Source organism: Gasterosteus aculeatus, chromosome 14 (genome assembly GCF_964276395.1).
Source record: "Gasterosteus aculeatus chromosome 14, fGasAcu3.hap1.1, whole genome shotgun sequence".
In the NCBI taxonomy this organism is placed as follows: Eukaryota; Metazoa; Chordata; class Actinopteri; order Perciformes; family Gasterosteidae; genus Gasterosteus; species Gasterosteus aculeatus.
This window is the reverse complement of record NC_135702.1, coordinates 14415557-14440465: the sequence shown is the minus strand read 5'-3', so window position 1 is coordinate 14440465 and position 24909 is coordinate 14415557. Positions and strand designations below refer to the sequence as shown.

Here is a 24909-nt window from a genome sequence, read left to right as displayed (position 1 = left end):
CTGGTCTGCTAGCTGGCTGCAAACTGCGGAATGGATTCCTGAACGGAGGCGCGGCTCAATGAGACAGTTATGAGACACGCTCAGGAAATCCATTCCCCAGTTTGCAGCCAGCTAGCAGACTAGCAGACTAGCAGGCGGGGATCACTTTTGGAGTCATTTCACCGGACGACGTTAAAGCGCAGACATGGCTCATTGATATCGGAAATCTCCAAAGGTTGTATCGGAAAATCCCATACCCGAATTTCTCTGGTATCGGGACCCGATACCGATACTGGATCGGATCGGCCCCATCCCTAATCTAGTGTCTTTATTGCTGCTTCCTGTGTGAGTGCTGTAGGTTGTTTTCTATAGATTTCATTTAGCGATCTCTATTCATGCAGCTTTTACTTCCACCTTTTGTCACTTATCTGCCACCAAAACCTAAACTGTCTGAGTATTTTAGCTGGTAGACACAGACACTTTTGAGGAGAACAAATTTGCATGTTTGACCACTTGTATAGGGTATTATTGTATTCGATTACTAAAGGTGCACTCGGTCCTCAGGCTCCTCTATGATCAGATTCAACCGTTTCTCAGAGCATGAGACGGCAGTCCTTCAGCCTCATTAACCACCTGTTGCATTATGGGACACGCTGCTGCCCCCCCCCTGCTGGGCAGCCTGACACAGTACACCAGTTTCAATTGAGTGGTCTCTTGCTGCGTTAGCGACCTAAGCTGGGAACTCTTATTTCCTCGTCAGCGTTTCAGCAAAATCTCTTGATAGGTCTGGATCCTGCCATTTCACAGACAAACAAACTATTCATGATCCCACAATGCCCCAATCCCACAATCAGTGGCGGTTCTGGGCACGGGCGAACCGGGCAGCCGCCCGGGGCGGAATTTTTTCATGGCTCATGGGGGGCGGCACGAGCGCGAAGCAGTTTTCTATCATCTATCGTTTCACTGTGTGGGGAATTGGCAGATTGTCGCCCTGCTTGTTGGAGGTGCTGTGCACAGAAGCTGTGTGTGTGGAAAAGGGAGGGGCGCGCGGGGGACAGTTCACCTCTGGGTCACCCAAATAGAACGGTCGGATAAGGGGGGGGAGCAGGGGTCGGGGATCCACTGTTAAATACGCTAATGTAATTAGTGGGTCACACCCCGACTTTCTTACAAATAACGCACATTTCAATAATGATAAATGCAAGCCTATAGTTCCTGCACATTTTTGTTTTTTATGAAGTGTGTGAAATGGCCAATAAAAATTGGTAATACAAAATGATTATGTGTCACCTGTCACCAAGGTTAATTGGTTTAGTCTCGACTTCTGGTCATGACTGACAGTGTTGGGGGGATGGGAAATCTGTTGCTTGTCGAGTCAGAGGCAAATAAAAACAGAGATGGACAGAAAAAGGTTAAAATCATCAGGTTCCCACTACAGAAAGAAAATAAAAGAAGAGGAGGAGAAACAAGCAAAAGATGGAGGTATGCAAATATGTTGTCTCTCTGTATGATTATACATGTGTCATAAATTAATTGGTGGGATAACTCTTTCGTCTGTTAGCCTTTTTGCTATGTTGCTTAATGCTTATACAACAATAATTCGGTTTTAACTCAACAAACACGAGGTTTGTAATTTCACCATAATATGTGCTTTGATACACAAAACTTTACAAGTTCAGTTATTATTTATTTCCATCATTTGGTTTAATGTTAGGTCCTGTCATTAACCAACGGAATTCATAAATCTGTAGGTAGTTTCAAAGACGGACATTTGCTATTTGCTACAACTGTATTTTGTGACAAAGTATTGTTTAACAGTCAGAACTAAAAGTGTGCCATGCATAGAATTCAAGGCTGTAACCGAGGAGCTAATTTTTCCTCCCTAAAAGTTAGATTAATATAGCATGTAATGAAAGACATTTAGTGTAAGGGCATGTTTATTTAACCCTACTATATTATGTTTGGGGTCAATTTGGCCCCAGGCTGATTTAGCTGTATAAACATAATCCTACGGTCTTTTGATTTAAATTTCAATTGCAAATCAACTACAATTTCAGGGTCACTTTTAAAATATTTTGGAGCATCCTCTGCTACTGGTCAGGAGGAGCCACCTACCTCCCCTGCTACACATGACTCTGCTGGAATAGTCTCAGAGCCTCAGGATGAGGACCAGCCATCTACCTCATCAGCTACACAGGCCTCTTCTGGAATGGTCCTTCAGGATGAGCTACCATCAATCTCCTCAGCTACACAAATATCTGATATTGAAGATGAAGACCTCTTTGCCTGTACTTCTCCCCAGCATGAGCCTTCAGGTGAGTTTGTGTGTGTGTGTGTGTGGGTGGAGGGGGTGTGCCTAGACAACACAACTGGACAACTGCAATTTAATGTAATTTGAATATGTCTGATATAATTTCTGAGTAGGCCTATGTGTACTGACGAAGTCCTAAACGAAGTCTAGTACTGGTTGCTAATATGGTGGATTAGTTTAGACGTGCGCCCGGTGCGCTCGAACACAGCAAAACGGAGAGTTCTCTGATGTTACAATTACCTTGCATGTTTATTTTACATCCAAATATTATAAAACGGCAAAACTTTAACTGATAATACATGTACCCAAAATAACAAACCGCATTGCTCACCACAAAGGCACACACGCACACTGGCACAGTCGAAAACTGTTTGCTTCCCAAATTAGTAACACCTGTGTCTGAGATTCCTGCAGGTTAAATGGCCTACCTGGGCTGATCCGAGGTCAGCTGAGCCACAAAGCACATACAGCCCCCTAGTGGCACAGAGCAAAATTAAATGAAATAATACCAAATGTATATGGCTCCTACACTATGTGTTATGTTCCACTGCTACGTGCTTTGAGTAATGTTTTTGACTGATAGTGCCAATATGCTGTCTGATAGAAATGCATGGAGCTGAACCCCCACTGAGCCTCACTGTTGAGGATGAGCCTCTCTCAACCGACCCTGCTAACTGGCCCTCACATCTGACTGACAGTATTCGCACTGAGCTGGTTCGCAGAGGACCAAGTAAGGTTCCACCTGGCTTTGTTTTCCGTAGAAATAAGAGTGATGGGAGATGTTGCCACCACCAATATTTTATGAAGACATTAGTAAGTGGTGAAAAGATGGCAAGAAGTTGGCTGATGTATTCAATGACGAACAACAGCCTATTTTGCTTCTGCTGCAATTTTTTTTCCAAGAGGAACATTAATTTAAGTGCAGCAGGGATGGCAAATTGGAAACATGCAAGCGATTACCTCACATCCCATGAAAACAGTATTGAACACCTCAATTGCATGAAAGCATGGAAGGAACTGTCTGTCAGGTTACAAAGTGGGAAAACTATTGATAACCTGGAGATGGCACTTCTGGAGGCTGAGAGGGTCAGATGGAGAGAAGTGCTGACACGTCTCACTGCTATTGTGCAGTCACTGGCAGTTCGAAATTTGGCTCTAAGGGGACACACAGAAACATTGTTTACACCATCAAATGGACATTTTCTCAAAGAGGTTGAACTTATGGCCATGTTTGATCCTATTATGAAAGAACACCTTCACCGTGTTGAAAGAGGAACAAGTCAAAACAGCTACCTAGGCCATCATGTGCAGAATGAGCTGATTGAATTGTTGAGCAGCCAAATCATCTCTGCTATAGTGGATGATATCAAGCAGGCAAAGTTTTTTTCTGTGATTCTGGACTGCACCCCAGATATAAGCCACATAGAACAGTTGTCAGTGGTCATTAGAGTAGTGTCACTGATGGAGAAGCCCCATGTCATGGAACATTTTAGGGGATTTTTGGAGGCAGAGGAGTCCACAGGCCAGAACTTGGCATCCATGATCCTGACGAAACTTGAGGACTTGGGAATTCCTTTTCAAGACTGCAGAGGACAGTCATATGACAACGGGGCAAACATGAGGGGCAAAAATAAGGGAGTTCAAGCCAGGCTCTTTGAAAAGAATCCCAGAGCTCTCTTTGTGCCATGCGCCGCGCATACATTGAATTTGGTTGTGTGTGATGCTGCTAAGAGATCTGTTGATGCTATCAGTTACTTTGGTGTCCTGCAAAAGCTATACACATTATTTTCAGGCTCCACCCAAAGATGGGCCATACTGAAGAAGCATGTGGGCATCACTTTAAAGATGTGGGCAGAAACAAGGTGGGAGAGCAAGGTCAAAGGTGTTGAGCCCATGAGGTACCACGGAGCTGCCGTGAGAGAGGCTTTAATTGAGGTGAGAAACCACACCAAAGACCCTGCTGTAAAGGCTGAGGCCCAGTCTTTGTCTGAGGAGGTGGGGTCATACCGCTTCAGTATTTGCACAGTTGTTTGGTATGACATGCTACCTTCAATACAGCATGCCAGCAAACTCATGCAGTCTCCTGATATGCATGTGGACCTGGCTGTGAGTCTTTTGAAGAAGACTGAGCAAGGTCTCCAGAGCTACAGGGCAAGTGGCTTTGTGACTGCACAGATGGCGGCGAAAGACATTTGTGAAGAAATTAATGTGGAGGCTGTTTTAAAACAAAAAAGGCTGAGGTCTACAAGTCTAAGTGCTACTTAGACTTAGAGGTCTAAGTGCTACTCCTCATATGACTCACATGATGAGCCTATCAGCGATGCACTTAAGAAGTTGGAGGTTGGATTCTTCAATGTTGTCGTTGATGCAGCCACATCAGCCATCAAGGAGAGATTTTCCACATTGGAAAATGTGGGAAATAAATTCAGGGTGTTGACACATTTCCCAAGTCTTGCAGATGAAGAGCTGGTAGAGCAATGCGAGGCACCACACTGCACTTAAGGGGGCACTCTGATTTGGACAGTAGAAAGCTTGTGCAGGAAATTAAGAACTTCCCTGACCTGCCATCAAAGACCATGAGCCTCTTTGAGCTAATCACTTTTGTGCATGACAAGGATCTATCAGAGATCTACCCCAACTTTTGGACTGCTCTCAGGATTGCACTTACTCTGCCAGTCACTGTGGCTCAAGCAGAGAGGAGCTTTTCCAAACTGAAGTTGATCAAGTCATACCTTAGGTCAACCATGTCCCAGAAACGGCTCACTGCCCTTGGTGTCATCAGCATCAATCATTCAATAGGGGAGCAGATTTCAAAGACATTATTGATGATTTTGCATCAAGGAAGGCCAGAAACGTCAGATTTTAGATTTTGTTTGTGTTTTCTGTTCTTAGTGCAATAGTGAAACAGTTCGATTGTATTTAGTGTGTTTCCACATTTGTATGATGAAGAATTTGTGCTATTTACAATATTTATTCTATATTTTATTTGTATATTGTTCTTTTGTATTGTATATTTTGTGCAAATGTGTGTTTCCTGTTGTAATTGCTCAAAGGTGGTCTCGCCCTGGGCGCCATTAAATGCAGAACCGCCCCTGCCCACAATGTAAAAAGTAGTGACGTGGGTCGACGTGGCGCTGGGGTGAGGGTGGGGAGAGAGTGCGCCGGGAACTGCAAGGTTGGCGGTTTGACCTCCGGCTGCTCCATGTCCCATGTCAAAGTGTCTCTGAGCAAGACACCTATCCCCCAATTGCTCCCCGGGCAAAAATGTAAAAAAGCCATGGGTTAAAAATGCAATGTAAGTCACTTTGGATAAAGGCGTCAGCTAAATGAGGTGTAATGTATGAAATACCCTCAATTTGATTTTTGGATGTTGTCATGGCACGTGACACGTGACAGCATTTAAAGCCCTCACTGTCACAATGAGGGCTTCATGGATGCATCATCATCCAATGAGAATAATGATCTCAACTCTTTCAGAGTACGTAGACAGTGGACGCTCGGCTGCAGTGTGTGGTGTTCATCACGTAACGTTTCGGCTCGGGAAAATCTTCTTGTAAATGATCCCTTGTCCTCAGCATCTATAGCACTCGTACAGGACGTCATCGCGGCTTAAGTCTGTCCCTATAAAACGTTTATCTAACTGATATCGCTCCTTCATCAATGAGGAAGGGAGCTGCCTTTTTTCCGGGGGAGAGATGAAGTAATCCAGCAGCTCAAATGAACCTGCGCCGCAGCAGGTTCAAGTTTTTCAATGTGTTGCTATGGTCGATTTAGACAAACCTGCTTCGGGGAACCGAAAAACCTGATCTACGTCATCTCATCCTGAAAAGTATCCGGCTAACTCAGTTAGCCACGTACGAGGAATAGCGCTCTGGAGAAAGAAGGGGAAGATCAAAGCAAATACCAAAAATTATGCTCCCAATTTATTAAAATCGTTTGACCATTTTATGTCATTTCTAATTGTGCTGTCCTCGCTAAAAGTTGTTGAAAGACAAAACATTTTTCTAACTATACAGCCAGCTTGACATATATTTTTCAGCGCCGTATTCTCCAAGGAACAGACGATGGTTGTGTTGGCCGGCTTTAATGCAGGAAAATGTGGATTTGTAAAACTGAAAAGAGCACAATAAAAAAGGTAAGTGCGTTGTAAGTACAAATGATATCCGTCGGAAACTAAAGGCTGTTAGCATGAGCCATGAGCAGTTCAATACATATAACATATAACAGAAGAAATACACAGCATGTTCTGTTTGTTAGCGCCAAGATTTAATGACCATGCAATAACACACTTAATTTCATCATGACTACATTGCAGTGGAGCTTAACAAATATCAACATAGACATGATAACACAACGGTAAATAGTGGCAAACTTACGGATGAAGCCGATTTTGTGGACTCTAAAGCACAGGATTATAAAGATTGACGGCTAAAATGCTAACTTGGGCTCATGGGCATGATGAACTTCCTGAACACAACAGCAAATAGGAAAACACAACGACATTAACTTCTTAAGGAAAGGGTAGGGCCTTATAGCAGAGGACGGACCCTTCTGATTGGACAGACAGGAAATGATACAGGGCTCTCAAGTGTCACGCATTTCGGCCTCTTGTCAGCACTCCCACCATACATCCAATTCCTCACCCCAAGGAAGGAATCGGACTCCGGTCCCCGAGCCGTGTCGCCTGTAGTTATTTACAACACCTAAATATAATTGAACAACAAAACACCGGTAAACCAATGGTGAAACACTAGTAGGGCACTTTTAAGACACTCGTAAAACATCGCCATCTCTCTGTGACTTTCTGCTGCAGCTCTCTTGCTGCGCTCACTTCCCCCCCTCATCACAGACTCTCCAGCCACGGATTACTTGATTGCCACAATATCTAGAAAGCGGCATTTCTCAACTTTCAGAATCCGATTGTGCAAATAGTTAAGGAGTCACGGGGGACGTGGCGGAGAGGGAGGGGGGGTAAATGACAAAAATGACTATATGAACATCTATTTATTGAACTTTAACAAAACTGCAAAGTGCAAATGTGAAACAAATCTTTTTGTGGCATTTAGTCCAGCGCTTCATTAATGTGTCTTGTCCATATATTGAAGCAATAATGATAACAAATGAAAAATTCCTTTTCATTATCTAAATAATAAATACTTTATATAGCCACATATTAAAATACGAAAATGAAGACACTTTTCAGTCCTCCTCATATATTCAAGCAATAATGATAACAAATACAAAATTCTAAATAATAAATTCTTTATATGGCCACATATTAAAATAATAAAATCAGTAGACACGCCACAGTACGGGATTTCTTCAAGTGCTTCCAGAGCAACTTCGACAGAATGTGGGGCTATCACGGCATTAACAATGGCTTTGGTCTTAGTGCGAGCACTTGAGATTTTTTGAGCTGTCACCGAATCTTGTGTTTGTGTTTGCAGAGTGCACGTGAGCTTCCAAATCGCTGCCACCTTTATTTGCCACTGACACGTAAATGCCTGCTCTGCATGTCATGCACTCACCTTCCGAAGCAGTGTTGCCAGATTGGAAATGGTGAAGTATCGTACCAAAGGCTCAAAATTGTCGTATTTGGAGGATAATTATCGTGTATCTGGCAACATTGAGATCGGTCGACCAATGACTGTTCTCTACAGTCAGAGCTCGCTCAAAAAGGTGGAACGTAAGGGAGATACCATTTCCAAAACTTTTAAGGGCGTAATATCTAGTTTGTGAAAAATCCAGAGAAACACAAATATCCGACGAAGCAAAATCCCGGACGTTTTTTCTAGGTCTCATAAAGAGGACATGTCCGGGGAAAAGAGGACGTCTGGTCACCCTAGTTTAACCCCTTTATCGCGTGATAACAAATGTGATGCACCCGCTGTTGAGGGAAATAACGCAGCCGTGCTGTGCGCCACAGTTTGCACAGTGACTCACTGCCAGCTGGAGATCTCCCACAGAAGGCTCTCGTTCGTTTATTCACGCGTGGACGCACTGCGCAGGCAGCCCACAGACCCACATACACACGAACGCAAACACAGCGCAAAAGCCGCCGATGAGGAGGTAGATCCCCGCGTGACGTCATTGTCGGGCATCTGTGGGGGCGTGGTCTCCGGTGGCTCGACGTACCGGGGTTTAAATGGTGAGCAGCCTCCGCCGGTCATTACCGACTCCCTCCTCGCTGGCATCATTACACCGTTTACAGGGTGAAGTCCTTTTGGTTTTCCAATAGCAGAAAGGTAAAGAGTTTCAATCCCTTTACAACATTTTCTATAGCTGTCAATTGCGCACTTCCTTTCAGGATTGATGCAATTTTAAAGGCGTCTTTTTTGGCGTCACTCATCGCCTCTATGTCTGCTGTTTTTTGTACTTCTTAAAGATGTCTCTCCCGTTGGCGGTGGTGATTTGCCTGTCGGCCATCCAGCTGTGTTTGGGAGATCAGCCCTTGGAGGAATTTGTCACCACAAGTGCGTTTTGATACGAATGAGAAGGGAGAGTACTGGAACGGGGAGTTACAGAGGAATGAGATAAGATATTATGATATACTTTGTGCTCTCTTCGACGTTTTAGCTTGATTTCCCTTTCAAAAAGTGGTAGCCAATTGCCACTTTTAGACAGACGTCAACAACTTTCTTTACTAAAAACAATATAATTAATAAGGAGAACGATATGATATATGTCATAAAGATCGAAACGAAATGAAGTGGCAACCCACCAGTCAGCTCAGCAGCAGCAAGTTATATACATACTAAATTTGGATTTTTACATATATATATATATATATGACTTTTTACCGGTGAACCCATCGTTACACTAGTTCAGTCTACTGTGAAGATGAATGCATGGACAAACCTTTCCAAATCATGTTGAGACATAAATCCTCTAACGCTTAATATACTCTTCAGGTGATAAAAGGTGGCTGTTCAGTGTGAGGCCTGACTTGGTTTGTGGTTTTTAACATCAGTGAATGAAGCAAAGCGCTGACTTTTTGTCTTAGGCCTCAAAAACAAATAATTCTGTTTTATCTGGTTTCTTTCAATAACCTGAGCTGGAAGTATGTAAATGTTGAGCATTAGAGGCTCCAGAATTGAACTTTGTCGAACACCACATGGCATTTTAGTCTGCTTTAATTTGAAATTAGCTACAGACCATGTATTCTTGGTTCCTCAAATAGGATTCAAACCGGTTTAGTGCTGTGCCAAAGAGTCCCACCCTGCGGATGTCATTGAAATCGTTAACAAGGGCAGTTTCACTACTGTCGTGCTGTCCAAAGCCTGACTGGAAGACAGCAAAACAATTATTTAAGGCCAAGAAGTAGTTTATCTGTTGAAAAAAATGCTTTTGGGACTCTTGTGACTACAGAGGGACTAGATGGGGACAACACATGTCCTTTGCTTGGTATGGAGGGAAATGTCAAAGAAGGACTGCCTTGCACTTCTCAGGCCAAAATTATGTTCGCAAAGTCTTTGAAGCATCAAATAAAAGCAATTATTTTAGCTGTGATTGAACTCTTGCATGGGGAGAGTTGAATTATTTCAGCTATGGAGGAATTTTACCTTTAAATTATTTCACACAACTCAAAGAAAATCCACAGTGTGTAACTTGTGCATTCCTGCACTGTAGACAGTGACGCCACCGCTGTCTGGTTAAGCACATTGAGTCAGAAGGCATGGCATAGACCGCAGTCAGAGGAACTCGTCATTGGTCCGATACTTATTTGCTTGGCAGAATGGAGTTTGGTTTGGAACTGTGATGAAAAATAATCCATCAGAGCCATTTGATACCAATTCATCTCATGTGTCCAACATCAGCACATGGTTTCTGTAATTGAAATGGTTTTACTGAACAGACAAACTTTGTGACTGATTCAGATTTTTACTTGGTATATATATAAAATACTCTTTAGGAATAAAATATAAAAAACTCGTATGCATGGTTGATGCCACAATAATGCATCACAGACAATATACTTTAGAATTAGAGCATGCTTTGGTTTAATTTGTTATTTTGTGGCTGTGTTTGTCATTCATGCACATTTGACAAAATAATGTAGTCTGATTTTACATAATATACATTCAAAGAAACAGATTTAAGCCTGATATTGATGATAAATCATTGACCAAAGTAGAACAAAGAGTCCCTAGTGTTCTCCTGATGTCTGGAATCCAACTGCTACTAGTGTTGGGTGTGATCAGACTTCTGAACCCTGACATGTCTTGTTGGACTACAATGCATAACAAACGTGAAAGGTGGGGTATGGAATGTCCACTATGTTAAAAGACAGCAAAAACAGTATTTTAACCAATGCTTATTTACTTACTAAAATGTCATCATAACATAGTAATAACACAGTGGGTGTATTTTCATTTTGTTTCTACAGTGATTAATGATTCCCCTTCCCCACGAAAAGCTGCTTTATATTTTTGGCTTGACGATAGAGGCTTGGTTTGGCAGAGTAATGGGAAGGCATTGGCAGTGTTCGAGTACTGGCTAAATCCAGGGTTTAGTTGACTTGCCAGTTCTGGACTGAAACGGCACATTTTCAGGATGAAGAAGCATAAAATCCCCAAAAGGAACACATATAATAATAACGCTGACTGTGTCATTGGAGTCTGTGTACAAGTGTATTTGTATGGGTTGGCACTTTTTTAAGAGTTTGTGTATAATGTGTTCAACACTGTCATTCTCAGCGCTTCAAATGAAGATGCTTGATCAGCGGCCCCAAGCTCAAACTATGACAATCTAAGTTCCCCCTGTTACGTGCACAGCGTCTTTTCGAACTCACGTCTTCCCAGGAAGTTAGCCTAGAGCAACAAAACCAGTTGACCGTGTGACAACTCATGTTACTTACTAGTGACTAACATCTCACGTGACTAACTGACTAACGACCTAGCGACTACAAAGGGGTTACACACTGATGTGATTGAGTTCTTATGGACTGTCGCATGACGACAGAGGGATTAGGGACTCGCGTGACGACAGAGGGACTAGGGACTCGCCTGATGACCAAATGAGTGGCGGTTCACATGACACTTAGGTAAAAGTTTGTTTGTTTGTTTCACATCCACTCCCATTAGCCCTATTTGGAGTTTCTGCAGTACACTATCTCAGTTGCCCCGAGAATCTCATGTGTGGGTGGTTTTACGTGGGAAAGCCTGGTACATTGCCAACGGAAGGTAAAAGGTGTGGATTTCAGTGCAGCGTGAGTTATACAGCACTTAAGATACTGCAGAGATGTGTATATATATATATATTATAAAAACATGAATAAAGGCCCCTTTATTAGTTGTCCCATCAATATCTCTGCAATTGTGTAAAGCCAACTTTCCGTGTTTGAATTTCCTCAGAAAAAGTGCCTCTCCTGGGTGGCTGGTCTGAAAAGAGCCCTGAATCTACTGAGGTTCTGGAGGCGGCTCAATATGCTGTGAAGATGCACAACACTCACTCCAGGAGCAAGAAGATGTTCAAGCTGGTCTCCATCACCAGCGCTCACGCACAGGTTGGATCCCTTTTTCAGAAAACAATAAGAACTTCGGTGCAGCCTCTAACCGATCTGCTCCCTGTCCACTCATTTTATCAGGTGACCAACAGGATCAACTTTAAAATCAATGCTGTCCTGGGAAAAACCAAGTGTCTCAAGAGCGATAAAGCTGAACCGAAGAGCTGCAGTCTTGAGAAAAAGGTACATTTTGTTTCATGTGTGAGATCGGGTTATTAAATTGAGTTATGTTAAATTCAGCAATGGTTAGTTTTCATGCAGTATTGAAGAGGAAGTAAAGGTAACTGTAAAGACATCCAGCCATGGCTTCATACTCAGCATTTACATTCATGCTTTCATGTACTACTATTTCATAAGACACTATTTCATAACACCTCGACAGAGTAGTACAGATTGACTTTTGTTGTCAGATTTTTGAAAGTTCCCACTTTCGATGTGATGGTTATTGTCGTTTTCCTCTCCGCAGCAGCTTAAGTGCCAGTTTGAGGCAACGCTCAATCCCCGCAACAATAAACATGAGCTGCAGGCCGCGAAATGCAGGAAAATGTTGAATAAGGATTTAGCTATTTAATCGGCTAACTTTTTTGTAGTGTGGCTATAAAACTGACTCCCTTATTGCATTTTTCTAAAAGAGGTGTAAAATATTTTTCAGTTCTTGATGTGGGTATTGGCACATACATCTTGTAACAATGACACATCACGCCCTTAATAAAAAAAAGTTTGGAAAACGTTTTCACCATGATATAGCGTTTCTTTGTGAATTGTGGCTTGATATATTATGTATTTTTATTTTTTGCTTTTGTATGATTGCTTGGGCAGATTAAAACAATAACAATACAATAATAATAACATGAGCTTAATTTTGCTGAAGGGAGAACATTTCTGGCACAACCTCACCTACTTCCAAAGTGGTCTGAAAAAACGTATTGACACAGCGACAAAAGACCTTTTCGGTACCCTGTCGACACACAAAGGTAAATTCAAACAGCACACAGTGCACTCATCTACATCCAAAAGTTTTCATTGAAGCCCTGTTAACAAGTTTTCTAGTATTTTGGTAAAAGAGACCAAACTTTCTTTTGAGACGGGGCTCACCCAACCAACATCTGTGGATTTCCATAACAACCACACGTCAAATCCCTGCCCAGCCGCATACTCTCCATCTCTTAAAGGAAACCATAGTTTGGGCTGCTTGGCATCCATCACATGGAAACTCTATCCTTTTAATAGAACTACCAGCAACCATTAATTCTCGTTGATTCATGCAAGAGGAAAATTAGACTCAGTGCAGGGTAATAGGAGGCTCTCTGGTGGGCTCACTCCACACCAAACCAATATTTAACTATTAGAACGAATGTGTTTTCCACTTGAAAACATGCCGTCTCAAACAAACACACACACACTCAAGGTAAATGGACTGTACTTCTACATTGCTTCATCACTCATCATCGTCATTATTCACACATTCATACACTAATGACAAGAGCTACCAGAAATGACCTCGGCAGGTTGGCAATAGTCTTCCTGAATTTCAGACGTTCCCTTGTTTGATTTTTTTTTACAGATGAGGTCTGGTTGTGTGGTTTCCCACAACCAAAGGAGGGTATAATTAAGTACAACCAACTGCTGAATCACATTTGTGTTACAATGCACTACATGGGCTGTGAAAGGGTTGAAATCCTATGACAAAAAAACTCCAAACAAATTGCAGACTGGACAATTCAGTTTTAGAAACTTGTCAATCACAAGGTAGCCCCGCCCTGAAACACACCATGCTTTGTGGTCTAGGTGACTCTAAATTCTAGTTTATGCTTCTGCGTTTTCAGAGCGACGCAGACGCAAGAGCCCCTTGCGTGTCCCTTGCGTGCCTTTTCCTCCTTGCGTGCGTCAACCCATTTTTCTTGGCAAGCGACGCAAGCCTCCCGCAGCGCACAAGGCTGCGATTGGTCTGCTAACTACATCCTTTACGGAGTCTCACATTTCCGTTTTCATAGCACAATACCGCCATTATTAAAACGAAGAACCATGAATTGAAACGAGTGCGTCGACACAACGGCGCAGACGCAGAAGTATGCGCCAGCCTTTAAATCGACCATCATTTCCAAAAAGAGCATCATGCTGTATTGAAGAAGACTTGAACTGGAGATTGAGACCATAAACTGTTTACAATGTTTAATGAGGGAATAAAACAAGAGAAAAGTAGCCATTGATAGTAGTCGCCCCTGGTGGATATTAGAGACACTAAGTTAAAAAGCACTTAATAATGTTAAAGGCTTGATGGAAGGATGGAAAGAGAGTTTCTGTCTTCACTATAAAATCCTTAAAATCTCCAAGAATAACAGACATCAAGTATTGATTTATTCATTTAACAATATTTTATATATTTTAGCGCAAAAGGGAAACTGAGTCCCAACAGAATGTAAAGGGAGATGTACACATGCTGTAATGTTTAATTTGTGTATGTCGATATAGATTAATTTGCTGAATTTAATTAACTTCTTAAATATGTGTTGACCAAAGAACAAATAAGATGTCATCCGGGTCCAACAACTTTTATTTATTGACAAACAATACACATTTACAGTTCTTTACAGCATCTTTATTTAACTAACAGATTTTTTTTTAATTCACCTAAATAAGAACGACAAGTGACTCAGTTTGTAAGGCAGATTGGGTTTTCCAAACATCTTTGAAATTGCTGATGAAGTTGAAGATGTTGGACAACAACTTGTCGGCCCTTAAAGTCTTCAGACACTAGTCTCAATGTGAGGGGACATCTTAGAGGTCAGCATGTGCAATAGGAGTCTGTGCTGCTGGTGATACCTGAAAAACACACACACCGTTACGGATGGTCTCTCTCTCTCTCTCACTCACTCACTGAGCGGAAGGAGTGCTGAGTGTACGGAGCGTGAGGTGAATTGTTTGACAGCGTTTTCTATCTGTTTTTTCTCGGTGTGGTTCTGGTGTGTGTTGTAGTGTGAATGCGTGGTGGTGCGTATGTGTGACTTTTCTTTCTTTTTATGTGTTAGTTTGTCCGTGTTTGTAGCCGGTCGGCATGTCGGACCTCACGGGGCTGACGCGGAAGCACGGCGTGAAGCTCGCGCCGCTCCGTGGAGGACTGCGGTCTGGCCGTGGGGGGGTTGGTTGGTCACGGGAGTGTGAAGTCCGCCGCGTGGATGAACCGCGCGTTGGTCATTTTTTTGGACTGCGCGGAGAAGGCGCGCGAGGTGGTGGCGAGCGGCGTGGTGGTCCGCGCGGCGCACGTGCCCGTTTTTCCGCTCGCCGTGCCGGCTGTCAGGGTGACGATAGCGAACGTTCCGCCGTTCGTCCCTGACGGAGTGCTGCTCGAGGAGCTGGTCGAACATGGGGAGGTGGTGTCCCCGTTTAAAAAACTCACTCATAAAGTCACCTTTATTGAGGCATGTGGTGTCTCATAGGAGGCCACTCCACATGGTCCTCACCAAACCCTAGGCCCTCAGCCTGGTGATTAAGGTGAGGATCTAGGGGTTTGATTACGCCATGTTCGCCACATCGGACGATGGGAGGTGTTTCCGTTGCGGTGGAGAGGGACACCTGGCGAGGGGTTGTCCGGAGAGGAACCCCTCATCCACTCGCTGTATGTGGGGGAGAGTGTGGGAGGGGGTGAGGCCCAACCGGTCGGTCAGGTGGGGGAGGGGGTGACCGTAGGGACGGGTGAGGGGGTGAGTGTGGCGATGGGTGAGGCCCAACCAGCCGCTGAGGGGGTGAGTGTGGCGATGGGTGATGCCCAATCGGCCGCTGAGGGGGTGAGTGTGGGATTGGGTGAGAGCCAGCCTGTCGGTCAGGTGGGTGAGGGGGCGACTGTGGGGACGGGTGAGGGGGTGAGTGTGGGGACGGGTAAATGGTAAATGGACTGTACTTGTATAGCGCTATTCTAGTCTTCCGACCACTCAAAGCTTTAACACTACATGACATCATTCACCCATTCACACCCATTCATACACTGATGACAGGAGAACCATACACAGTGACACCTGCCCATCAGTAACTAACATTCATACGCTGTAGTCGCAGCTACAGGAGCAATGTTGGGTTAAGTGTCTTGCCCAAGGACACATCGACATGCGGGTTAGCCGGGACTGGGATTGAACCCACAACCCTCTGATTGGAGGACAACCGTGCTCCCCACTCACCCACAGGTGAGGGGGTGAGTGTGGGGACGGGTGAGGGGGTGAGTGTGGCGACGAGTGAGGGCCAGCCGGGCGGGCAGGTGGATGAGGAGGAGAGTGTGGGATTGGGTGAGGGCCAGCCGGTCGGTCAGGTGGGTGAGGGGGTGACTGTGGGGACGGGTGAGGGGGTGAGTGTGGGATTGGGTGAGAGCCAGCCTGTCGGTCAGGTGGGTGAGGGGGCGACTGTGGGGACGGGTGAGGGGGTGAGTGTGGCGACGAGTGAGGGCCAGCCGGGCGGGCAGGTGGATGAGGAGGAGAGTGTGGGATAGGGTGAGGGCCAGTCGGGCGGGCAGGTGGATGAGGAGGAGAGTGTCGGATTGGGTGAGAGCCAGCCGGTCGGTCAAGTGGGTGAGGGGGTGACTGTGGGGACGGGTGAGGGGGTGAGTGTGGGATTGGGTGAGGTCCAGCCGGGCGACCAGGTGGATGAGGGGGAGAGTGTGGGATTGGGTGAGAGCCATCCGGTCGGTCAGGTGGATGAGGGGTCAGAGGGAATGAATGTCAGAGTGGATGGGGGGTTGAATGCAGCCCAGCGGGTAGGTGTGTGTGACAGTGAAAGCGGGGATAGGGGCACTCGGTAGTGGGGGAGCTGTTCAAGGTGGAACCCCGGACAGCGAGGAAGATATGGAAGAGGGGGGGTGGACTTTAAGGCCCCCCGCCTGAAGAAAAAAATCTCTCTCTCTCTCTCTCTCCCTCCCTCCCTCCTGGTAGCTCTGTATCCTGCCTGGAACTACTTCCTTAGTGAGTGGGCCTGGAAGCAATCACCCGATTGGTGCCATGGTGGATAGAAGACACGCACCTTGCTGTGTGTGTGTGTGCGCAGGTGCGCGTGCCATTGTGCTGACTGTAATTAATTCTTATACTGTTACACAGTACGTTTTTAGTTTTGTAAGTGATACGTTTTTTTGATTTATTGTGAAATAAACCTCTTTTGGTTACAAATTCCTTCTTTTATAGTTTATTTTCATTTGTTACTCCCCGGCTCCCCTAGACATCAGTCAAGGGATGTAACACACACACAAACACACAATCACACACCTCCAAATCAATACAAGGTAATTTACTGTAATATAATGGCGCCGTCATCTGCCGCAGAAGGGTTACTACAAGGATTTTGTCCTCCAACACTTTCAGATGAATTTAGTCTTTTTTCGTCCATGACATGCAAGAGGTTTGGGGGGTGTAGTGAAGGGAATGATTGGTTGTTGCTCAAGTAAAAATACGTTTTTGTTTTATAGTGATGCACCAAACCACATTTTAACTTAAATTACTAAAATATTGCCATGTGACTGTACGTATCTATTCTCTTAAAATCCATTCTTTAGAAAATGAGTGACATTAACTGTTGGTTTTGAGGTTTATATACTGACTTGCTCACGACTCTCTGTATCACTCTGTTCTCCTCCTCTCGGAGTTGCAGAAGGACCTGCTCCAGGATAGGAAGCTCCAAGTTCAGATACTGGGCTACCTGAGAGGGGCCGGGGAGGAGGGGAGGGGGGTGGCGGGACAGGGGAGAGCAAACGATTAAAGGTACTTGTATCCGTAATAGTTGTCTGTATTTGCTTACTTGGTAAACTGCTCGCGGACTGAATTATAAATTCATACAGAAAACAATTATCCCAAGCCTTAGGAAAATGTGTTTGTGTGCAAAACTCTTGTTGAGGTCTCAGGACAGAATAGATACATATGCTTTTATTGATTCGGCCTGGGCCCCCACGTTAGCTGGCCGGGAGGCGGGCCAGGACACTCACGTCATTGCTGACTTCCTCTTCGTCCATGTCGATCAAAAAGATCTTCATGATGTCATCGGAGGGTCCCTGAAGTATGCGCTCCCACAGGGGCTGGTCCCTCTCACTGAGCTTCCTCTTTTCTGGATAACACACAGACACAGAACATCATCAGAGTGGTCACTCACTAACCGTGGCATTTTAATTAGTACACCACGAGTCATACCTCCGCTCTGATGGACACAGTACAAGGCAAACTCCTGGGGATCGTTCTCTATCTGCAGGATGAGAATACAAGACAAGTATTAAAGCGTCATTCATGAATCCCTGTCATGGTTTCTAGGTTATTTTATCCAGTTCGAACTAGTTGTATCTGAAATTCACGTCCATCTCATTCTTGTGAACGCAATATTTGAAGATTTGTCCTCCTGGTTAAAAAGAATAGAACTTGGAGGTCAAAGGTCATCGTCGCTCCCTGACCTAACAAAACATATTTCAGATTATAACTCAGGAATATATATATGCTAATCATGCCAATTTCACACAAATGTCAAATGGGATGAACTGACAGATATTAATTAAACTGCAAGATGACTGGTTATACCATACTGCAATATAGTAACATCCATCCATCCTGCACACACGGTCGCTATGAGGGTTCGAGTCTATCCCAGCCAACTTCGGGCAAGAGACGGGGTACACCCTAGACACCAGCCAATCGCAGGGCTAACACAGAGACACACAACCATTCACACTCTCATCCACACACCTACGGGCAATTTAGAGTCCCCAATCAACCTAATCCCCAGTACATGTCTTTGGACTGTGGGAGGAAGCCGGAGTACCCGGAGAGAACCCACGCAGACACGGGGAGAACATGCAGACTCCACACTGAAAGGCCACTGGGCGGAGTGCTGCCCCTAGTAAAATACACATATATATGATATCGATACAGTATCATCTACCATATCATAATCTACCTATCACAGACAAGGTTCAATCCTACCAATAAGAGACAATTTGAGTCAGTTTGAACTTTATAAACTTTATCGATATTTTGGATGGATCCCTGTGACAGTTTGAAGAATGTGCATACAAGCTCACCTTGAACTTGTTCAGCAGCTGTTCGATGACCTGGTTTGTGCTCATCCTGCTGGTGATACGAACTTTAGTTGGAGTGCCGAAAGACGGTGTGAAGATCGACGTCTACGGGAGATGGAGGGAGATTGTGAGCTACAGCGCGGACGTGAGTATAGTAGAGAGAGATGTATAAACATGTATAGATGTAAGACATATGTTGAGCATTAGCCTGTATGGAACACTAAACACACTAAACAAGTTTATTTCAAATAAATACATCAATAAAAAAAACAGTAATAAATAAATTAGGGAATAGATAAATAAGAACTGTAAATGACGAAATATTGTTCAATAATACATATATTTTAGAGACTTTTAATTTGTAAAGAATCTTTTGTTATCTGTTATAAAAAAAGCAACCAAAGCAACAACACAGGAATTAGCTAGCTAGCAGAGGCCGCTGCAGCTCCCTCCGTTTACTGAAGGTCCGTCTCCTAGCTGTAGGGAGTAGGGGGCGCTAGTGAGCAACTTCTTCTCTCGTTAGCGTACTGATGGACAAAAAATTCATCAAATTCAGAGACAGATGCTCTGTTAGTCGCTGTAGCGACTCTGATTCCAGTGAGGAACTGGCTAACACAGCCCGCCTCCCTCCCCGCTGCTGGGAGGCTACCATATTTATGAATTCATTCAAAGTTGACCTGAATGGCCTTCCATAGAAAGCTACCTTATAGTTATAGAAGTGTCCATTGATGGAGAAGCGATGTTGCCTTTCCTTCTCTCTCTGCGCTGCCGACTTCACCGTGCCCCGTCTCCTCTTGACCAATGAGGCGTCGCTCATGCAGCGAAACAGGTTGGACTCCGCCTCCAGCTCGTGGCTCTTTTGCCTCGCAGGACGCAGTGTGGTCGTCTCATAAACCGCCGGGCCTTGACGAGTGCACACCGACACATGGTTAAAATGTCTCATATTCAACACTTAGGGTGGATAACCATCAGTCGTTTAATACAGTTATTTAATAACTAAAGTTACTTTCAAGATAGATTATTAATACAAACATATAATCAACTCATGAAGTATGATGAATTATTTTGGATTACTAGCAAACCAATGAAATCAGCCAGAATTTGAATGCAGCACTTTAAAAACAGTGGTATTGCTGACATTGTTGAGGGTGGCATTATGGGAAATGGGAGGAAAATAAAAGCAACCTGGTAAAGGCTTGGTGACCACTGTGTCCTGCGGTGTCTCGGCCATCTCATCTACCTGGTGAAGGTCATTGCATTCTCCCCACCGGGACATACCCCTACAGGAAGAGAGATTGATGACTTCAAAACTGAAAGTTTTACATCCTTTAATCTTTCAACATGACAGCGGATCATTGTGCATTGCACAAAAGGACAAATGCATTGAAAACACAATAATCCATTGTTTAATCCATGAACAGCAATGTACAAAAGAGTAGTGAGAATGATCTCTCTCAGAGCCAAATATCACTTTGTCATGTAACATGACTGAAAAGCTGAAAATCAGACCTGTTGTCCTTTAAGACTAAGTAAACTATAATCCCATATTATTTGTGTTTTATTGTTGCTACGGTCCCGCATAGATGACGAAATGTTCCATTGAGAGGATTCAAGGCTGCTTCGATGGAAGGATGAACCACAGAGGGTTTCTCGTACCTCTTGTCCCCCATAGGGCTAACTGGACTGGTGGGGTCGGGGGAGTTCAGAGGAGCGAAGGGGATCATCTGTTTGTCGTCTTGTATTTTCAGCCTGATGGGTCTGCGCACTCCCCAGGAGATGTTCAGGAAGCCCTCAACCACCACCTCTCCATCCCCACCCTGTTACAGAGAGACACACGGACCCCTGCATGGTGTGTAGTTACAGTCATACATTTCATTTGATAAAAGTTATGAGCCAAATAAAAAAAGTAGCTATCTGACAGCTACTGCATTTAGAAAAATAACCACACATTTACTCCCAAAACCCCTCAGAGTTCTTACAAAAGTCTGAAAAGCCTGGAAAGGAAATATGGATTATGTGTCAAGCATTATGGTGTTGCACACAATCCATATTTCCTTCCCAGGCTTTGAGACTGCTTGACACATTATAAATGATCACACACCTGAGAGTAGCCGAGGTGCAGCTGAGTGTGGTCCTTGAGGAAGCAGTTGTATGTGTTCAGCAGGGAGAGAAACTCTGCTCTGAAATGAATTCACAGCAACATCATACAGGGAAATGAAATATTTCATAGTTTATATACCCACTGTAAACAGCACACTGTACATTACAGGTCATTTAGCTGACGGTTTTATCCAAAGCGACTTACATTACATTTTTAACCCATGACTTTTTACATTTTCTCCGGGGAGCAATTAGGGGTTAGAATTATTAGGGGTTGGAATTACGACATGGGACATGGGGCAGCCAGGGCTCAAACCACCAACCTAGCAGTTCCTGGCGCACCCTCTCTACCCCTGCGCCACATCGACCCCAATCCGATGTGTACCACTGTACACTGTCACATCCGCCTAACCTTTGCACTCTGCTCCATTGCAGCGTGCAGTGTATTAATTAGATATAATGCCACAGGAGGACTCAGATGTACAACTTGGCAGATGAATGTCAAAGTCACAGGTGTTTTTTTACAGATGTGATCGAAGACAGGCTAGGTTTGGTGCACAGAAAAGAATACGAGGGGGCAGGCAGAGACAGAATCCCAAAACATGATCCCAAACTAACTAGATATAGAACAGAGGGACTGTCCCGTTTGAGGAAGAGGAATTTCTTTCATCTATTGAACCATAGATTTTTGTGGGTGTATTTTGCAACAAAAAAATGGATAAAGGAGTAGGGTTAATGAGTAATGTTACTCAGGGTAACAGAAATAACACTATGTGTTAATAACCAATTGTCAAATCAATAATTACACTGGCTCTGCGAATGGTGTAATGTGATCTACTGTAACTTAACATATTCCTTTTAGGTTTTTCGACTGTACATAATCTAAAAAATGCAAATGCTTCTTTTCCACATACAACATATGCTGGAGTACTTTTGAGCACACTCAAAGCCCACCTGGTCAGGCTCCTGCCGTCCCCTGCCTGGACCACTGGGAGAAGAAGAGCTGCTTCGTTCATCTCTGGTCACCGAGGAGAAAGGGAATAAAAACAAATGGACTGATCAATAGCGTCAGGCTGGAGCTCAGAGAGAGACACAAACACCACAGGCTGCCCACTTGTTGCCGGATGCTTCCAAGAGAGCGGCATCACGCGGGACATCAGAGAGCAATGGGAATCCGCATGATATAATAAGTCTACCTTTCTGACATGACAAGTCAGAGCTCTCTTCTCGGTTCTGCTTCTTTGTCCCTGACTTTCTCACTCTTACTGCCTGGGCTTTAAATATCTCTTCCCTCTCTCTCTCTGAAGTTTGTTTTATACTTACCCCTCTCTCTCTCTCTCTCTCTCTCTCTCTCTCTCTCTCTCTCTCTCGCCGTGCATTCACTCTTTTTTCACTTTCATTTTTTTCTGTCTCCAAGAGCTTTAATAACAGTGCTCCACCCAGTAACCAGTGATGACAGTGTAGAGCCGACCATTTGTTTGTTCTTCGTCCTGTGAGCAGTGATTTCTGGGAGTACACGTGGCGGCTCTTTTTTAGCCAATCTCTCTTCTGTTCCTCGTTGTCTTGGCTTGCTGTGATATGTCCTATTTGTCCCTTTCTTTGACTCTTTCCACGTCTTTCTCTCTCTCTGTGTCTCGGCCTGTTTGCCGGTGGAGGAAATATCTCAGGTATTCAGCGGTTGTCATACCAGCACTCCCTGTTTATTCTGACTGGCAGCTCACTATTGTGCAGAGAGACGATCACTCTAGCGTGTAAGAAGAAAGAAAATGCACAGCACGCAAACTTCCCATTTAAGAAAATCCACATAATGGATGTTCTGAATGTGTTTCAAAATGCACACATCAAATAAAGTAGAAAATGTCCAGATATCCAATGTAATGTTACATGTTATATATTTGGGACTTACATGAGAAATGTTTATAATTATTCATGGCAGTTTTTATTCTAGTTGATAATCCCGGTGAGACATCATTCCTTCTAACTTGAAAGCATTACAGTATAGATAATAAGTTAGAAGGTAATAATGAGAAACGCTGTCAATATTAAATTAAATACAGTTCAAACAAGAAAAAAGACTATACAAGCTACACTTTAGAAACAAAAAAGACACAAGAGACTATGGGAGCTGCAACAGCAAACCACCAAAGTGTAAGTGGGGGGCCTGTCTATTCCGTCCCATCTTTTGGCCCTCTTTGCTGGCTGCTAGGTGCCCCTGTGCCCAGACAACAGTGTCACTAGCAACCAATTGTTTTGTTATGATTTTCTTTTGTTTGCAGAATGAAAACATTCACGACAGCAGTGAAGATATATGCAAGTTAAACTGTTGTAAGCACTTCACCGCGTGTCTTTCGAACCTCAACACACGGGTTGTTAAAAGTTTCCCCCTAGAGCATACATCCAAACTGTGTGTTTTCTTTTGTGAATCACATGCATGTTAAAAAGGAAAGCCAATAGTAAAGGATAACTACTGATACGGTCACCACTCCAAAGTCAATAATATTTTAAAGATCATCCAATTCTTACAATCAGCAAAAATGCGCAAAGCCTGGAAACCAAAGTCTCTCACAAAACAAGATATCTGTATTTTTTAAATTTCATTGTAAGACTGTGAGCCGATATAAAAAAAACATATCTAGCCTGCGGAACATCAAACAAGGTACACCGTTGTGACACATAGTTTTCCTGATGTCAACCTCTGTATGCCACTCCCCCTGTCTTTGCCTCTCCTTCTCCCTTACTCCTTTTTCCCTTTCTACGTAGTGTGCAACATTTCAATAGGTTTCTGTATTCTCTTTTTTTTGTTATACTGATTTACTGGAACACTTTTTTCGTTACTGTGATTCATTGTGACACTATTTCTTTACACTACCTAATACGGTGAACTATCAGCTTGGTGGTATTCAAGGAATAAAACCACTTATTTACTCTATATAAATCTTTGTTGTTCTTAGCAACGGTAGCACGATTTGGAGTTGACGCTCACTCAAACAAGAAAATAAAAAATGATCCAACATGCATTCGCTCCTACCTGCCCTGGTGTTTTTTAATCTCCAAACAAATGAAGCTGGTTCACTCCATGTTTGATAAATATATGTGTGTGCGTTTGTAGGTCCAGAGTACAGTACATGTGGTAGGTGACACACACTGCAGCAACTGGTTAATTATTGTTGGACACGTTGAGACAGTGTTGAGAGGGAGGGGCTGATTGTAACCAGATAGGACTTGCCCGCCTTGTGTGTGTGAGAGAGAAAGAAAAAGAGAGAGCGTGTGGTTTGCTGTTAGCCAACCTTTAAGGATGGACCCCATCAACAACTGAATCCCAATCAGCTTTATTGTCTTAGTATGTTTTACTTAAGCAATAAGGTACGAGAGGCAGTACTTTATCGTCCAATAATGTAACAGTTCAGGGGTGTTGTTAGGCCCGACGCACAGCGGAGCGGAAAAGTTTTCATAACTGTGTTCAAATAAGAAGTGCAAGTCCTTTATATTGTTGCGACTCTTGCACGCGTTCTTCTTAGGGTTTTATTATGAACCAGGAAAACAGGCTACTGTGGGCCACAGCCTACGCCGAAAAACAGATCAACCGTTTTCATCACAAGAACTCACAAGTTACTCCAACCCACACCAAACATCACAACAACACATAGGCTGCACTAAGATGATTGACTTCACATTGTGAGCCCTTCACTGACCTTATAAACTCAGTAAATGTAAAACCTCGCTCACAGAACATGTCAATCTATTACAATATTTTTAGACTTTGATGCGGGCCATTTAAAAACGGATGGCTGGCATCAGTTGGCCCGCGGGCCGTAGTTTGGACACCTAACCCACCCTGAGCTTGTCTTTGGACTTGGAAGAAGCCGGAGTGCACAAAGACAACACACAGTGTCACGGTTAGTCCAAGAACAGGACAGAGGAAAGACTCACGCACAGGCTTTAAAAAACAAAAATTCTTTATTCAAAGTAGTGTGGGAAACA

General features: G+C 43.8%; 2 protein-coding genes across 10 annotated transcripts; one reads left to right on the top strand and one right to left on the bottom strand.

Moving 5' to 3' along the window:
• Positions 1 to 109: 109 nt before the first annotated feature.
• Positions 110 to 16925, top strand: LOC120832047 (L-cystatin). Of its 7 annotated transcripts, none has more exons than XM_078088271.1 (6): positions 110 to 1461; positions 2037 to 2294; positions 11644 to 11795; positions 11877 to 11978; positions 12667 to 12769; positions 16712 to 16925. In XM_078088271.1, exons 1-6 carry the CDS (start codon positions 1377 to 1379, stop codon positions 16786 to 16788), a joined length of 777 nt encoding a protein of 258 aa, XP_077944397.1. In that variant the 5' UTR covers positions 110 to 1376; the 3' UTR covers positions 16789 to 16925. The 7 variants fall into 7 exon arrangements, with proteins under 7 accessions (XP_077944397.1, XP_077944400.1, XP_077944399.1 ...); XM_078088275.1 differs by lacking the exons at positions 110 to 1461; positions 2037 to 2294 and adding exons at positions 7944 to 8535; positions 8676 to 8763; XM_078088274.1 differs by lacking the exons at positions 12667 to 12769; positions 16712 to 16925 and adding an exon at positions 12265 to 12534.
• On the bottom strand, positions 14332 to 24082 carry rassf6 (Ras association domain family member 6). 3 transcript variants are annotated; one of them, XM_040198064.2, is made up of 11 exons: positions 23957 to 24082; positions 21883 to 21946; positions 20930 to 21008; positions 20485 to 20645; positions 20014 to 20108; positions 19532 to 19731; positions 18832 to 18933; positions 17954 to 18005; positions 17752 to 17870; positions 17371 to 17468; positions 14332 to 14618 (listed from the first exon to the last, which is right to left on the bottom strand). In XM_040198064.2, the coding sequence occupies exons 2-11, from the start codon at positions 21942 to 21944 to the stop codon at positions 14543 to 14545; spliced, it is 1044 nt and encodes a 347-aa protein (XP_040053998.1). In that variant the 5' UTR covers positions 21945 to 21946; positions 23957 to 24082; the 3' UTR covers positions 14332 to 14542. The 3 variants fall into 3 exon arrangements, with proteins under 3 accessions (XP_040053998.1, XP_040053997.1, XP_077944396.1); XM_040198063.2 differs by lacking the exon at positions 23957 to 24082 and adding an exon at positions 22125 to 22218; XM_078088270.1 differs by lacking the exon at positions 23957 to 24082 and adding an exon at positions 22043 to 22215.
• Between the last annotated feature and the right edge of the window lie 827 nt (positions 24083 to 24909).

Excerpts from the sequence above, each read along its gene's own strand:
- LOC120832047 (XM_078088271.1), top strand. The coding sequence starts at position 1,377 with ATGGACAGAAAAAGGTTAAAATCATCAGGTTCCCACTACAGAAAGAAA. Across the intron at positions 2,295-11,643 it reads TCCCCAGCATGAGCCTTCAG|AAAAAGTGCCTCTCCTGGGT; the intron begins GTGAGTTTGTGT and ends GAATTTCCTCAG. Across the intron at positions 11,979-12,666 it reads GCTGCAGTCTTGAGAAAAAG|GGAGAACATTTCTGGCACAA; the intron begins GTACATTTTGTT and ends ATTTTGCTGAAG.
- rassf6 (XM_078088270.1), bottom strand. The coding sequence starts at position 22,085 with ATGTCCCGCGTGATGCCGCTCTCTTGGAAGCATCCGGCAACAA. Across the intron at positions 18,006-18,831 it reads AGCTGCTGAACAAGTTCAAG|ATAGAGAACGATCCCCAGGA; the intron begins GTGAGCTTGTAT and ends CTCATCCTGCAG. Across the intron at positions 14,619-17,370 it reads ATACAGAGAGTCGTGAGCAA|GTATCACCAGCAGCACAGAC; the intron begins GTCAGTATATAA and ends TGTGTTTTTCAG.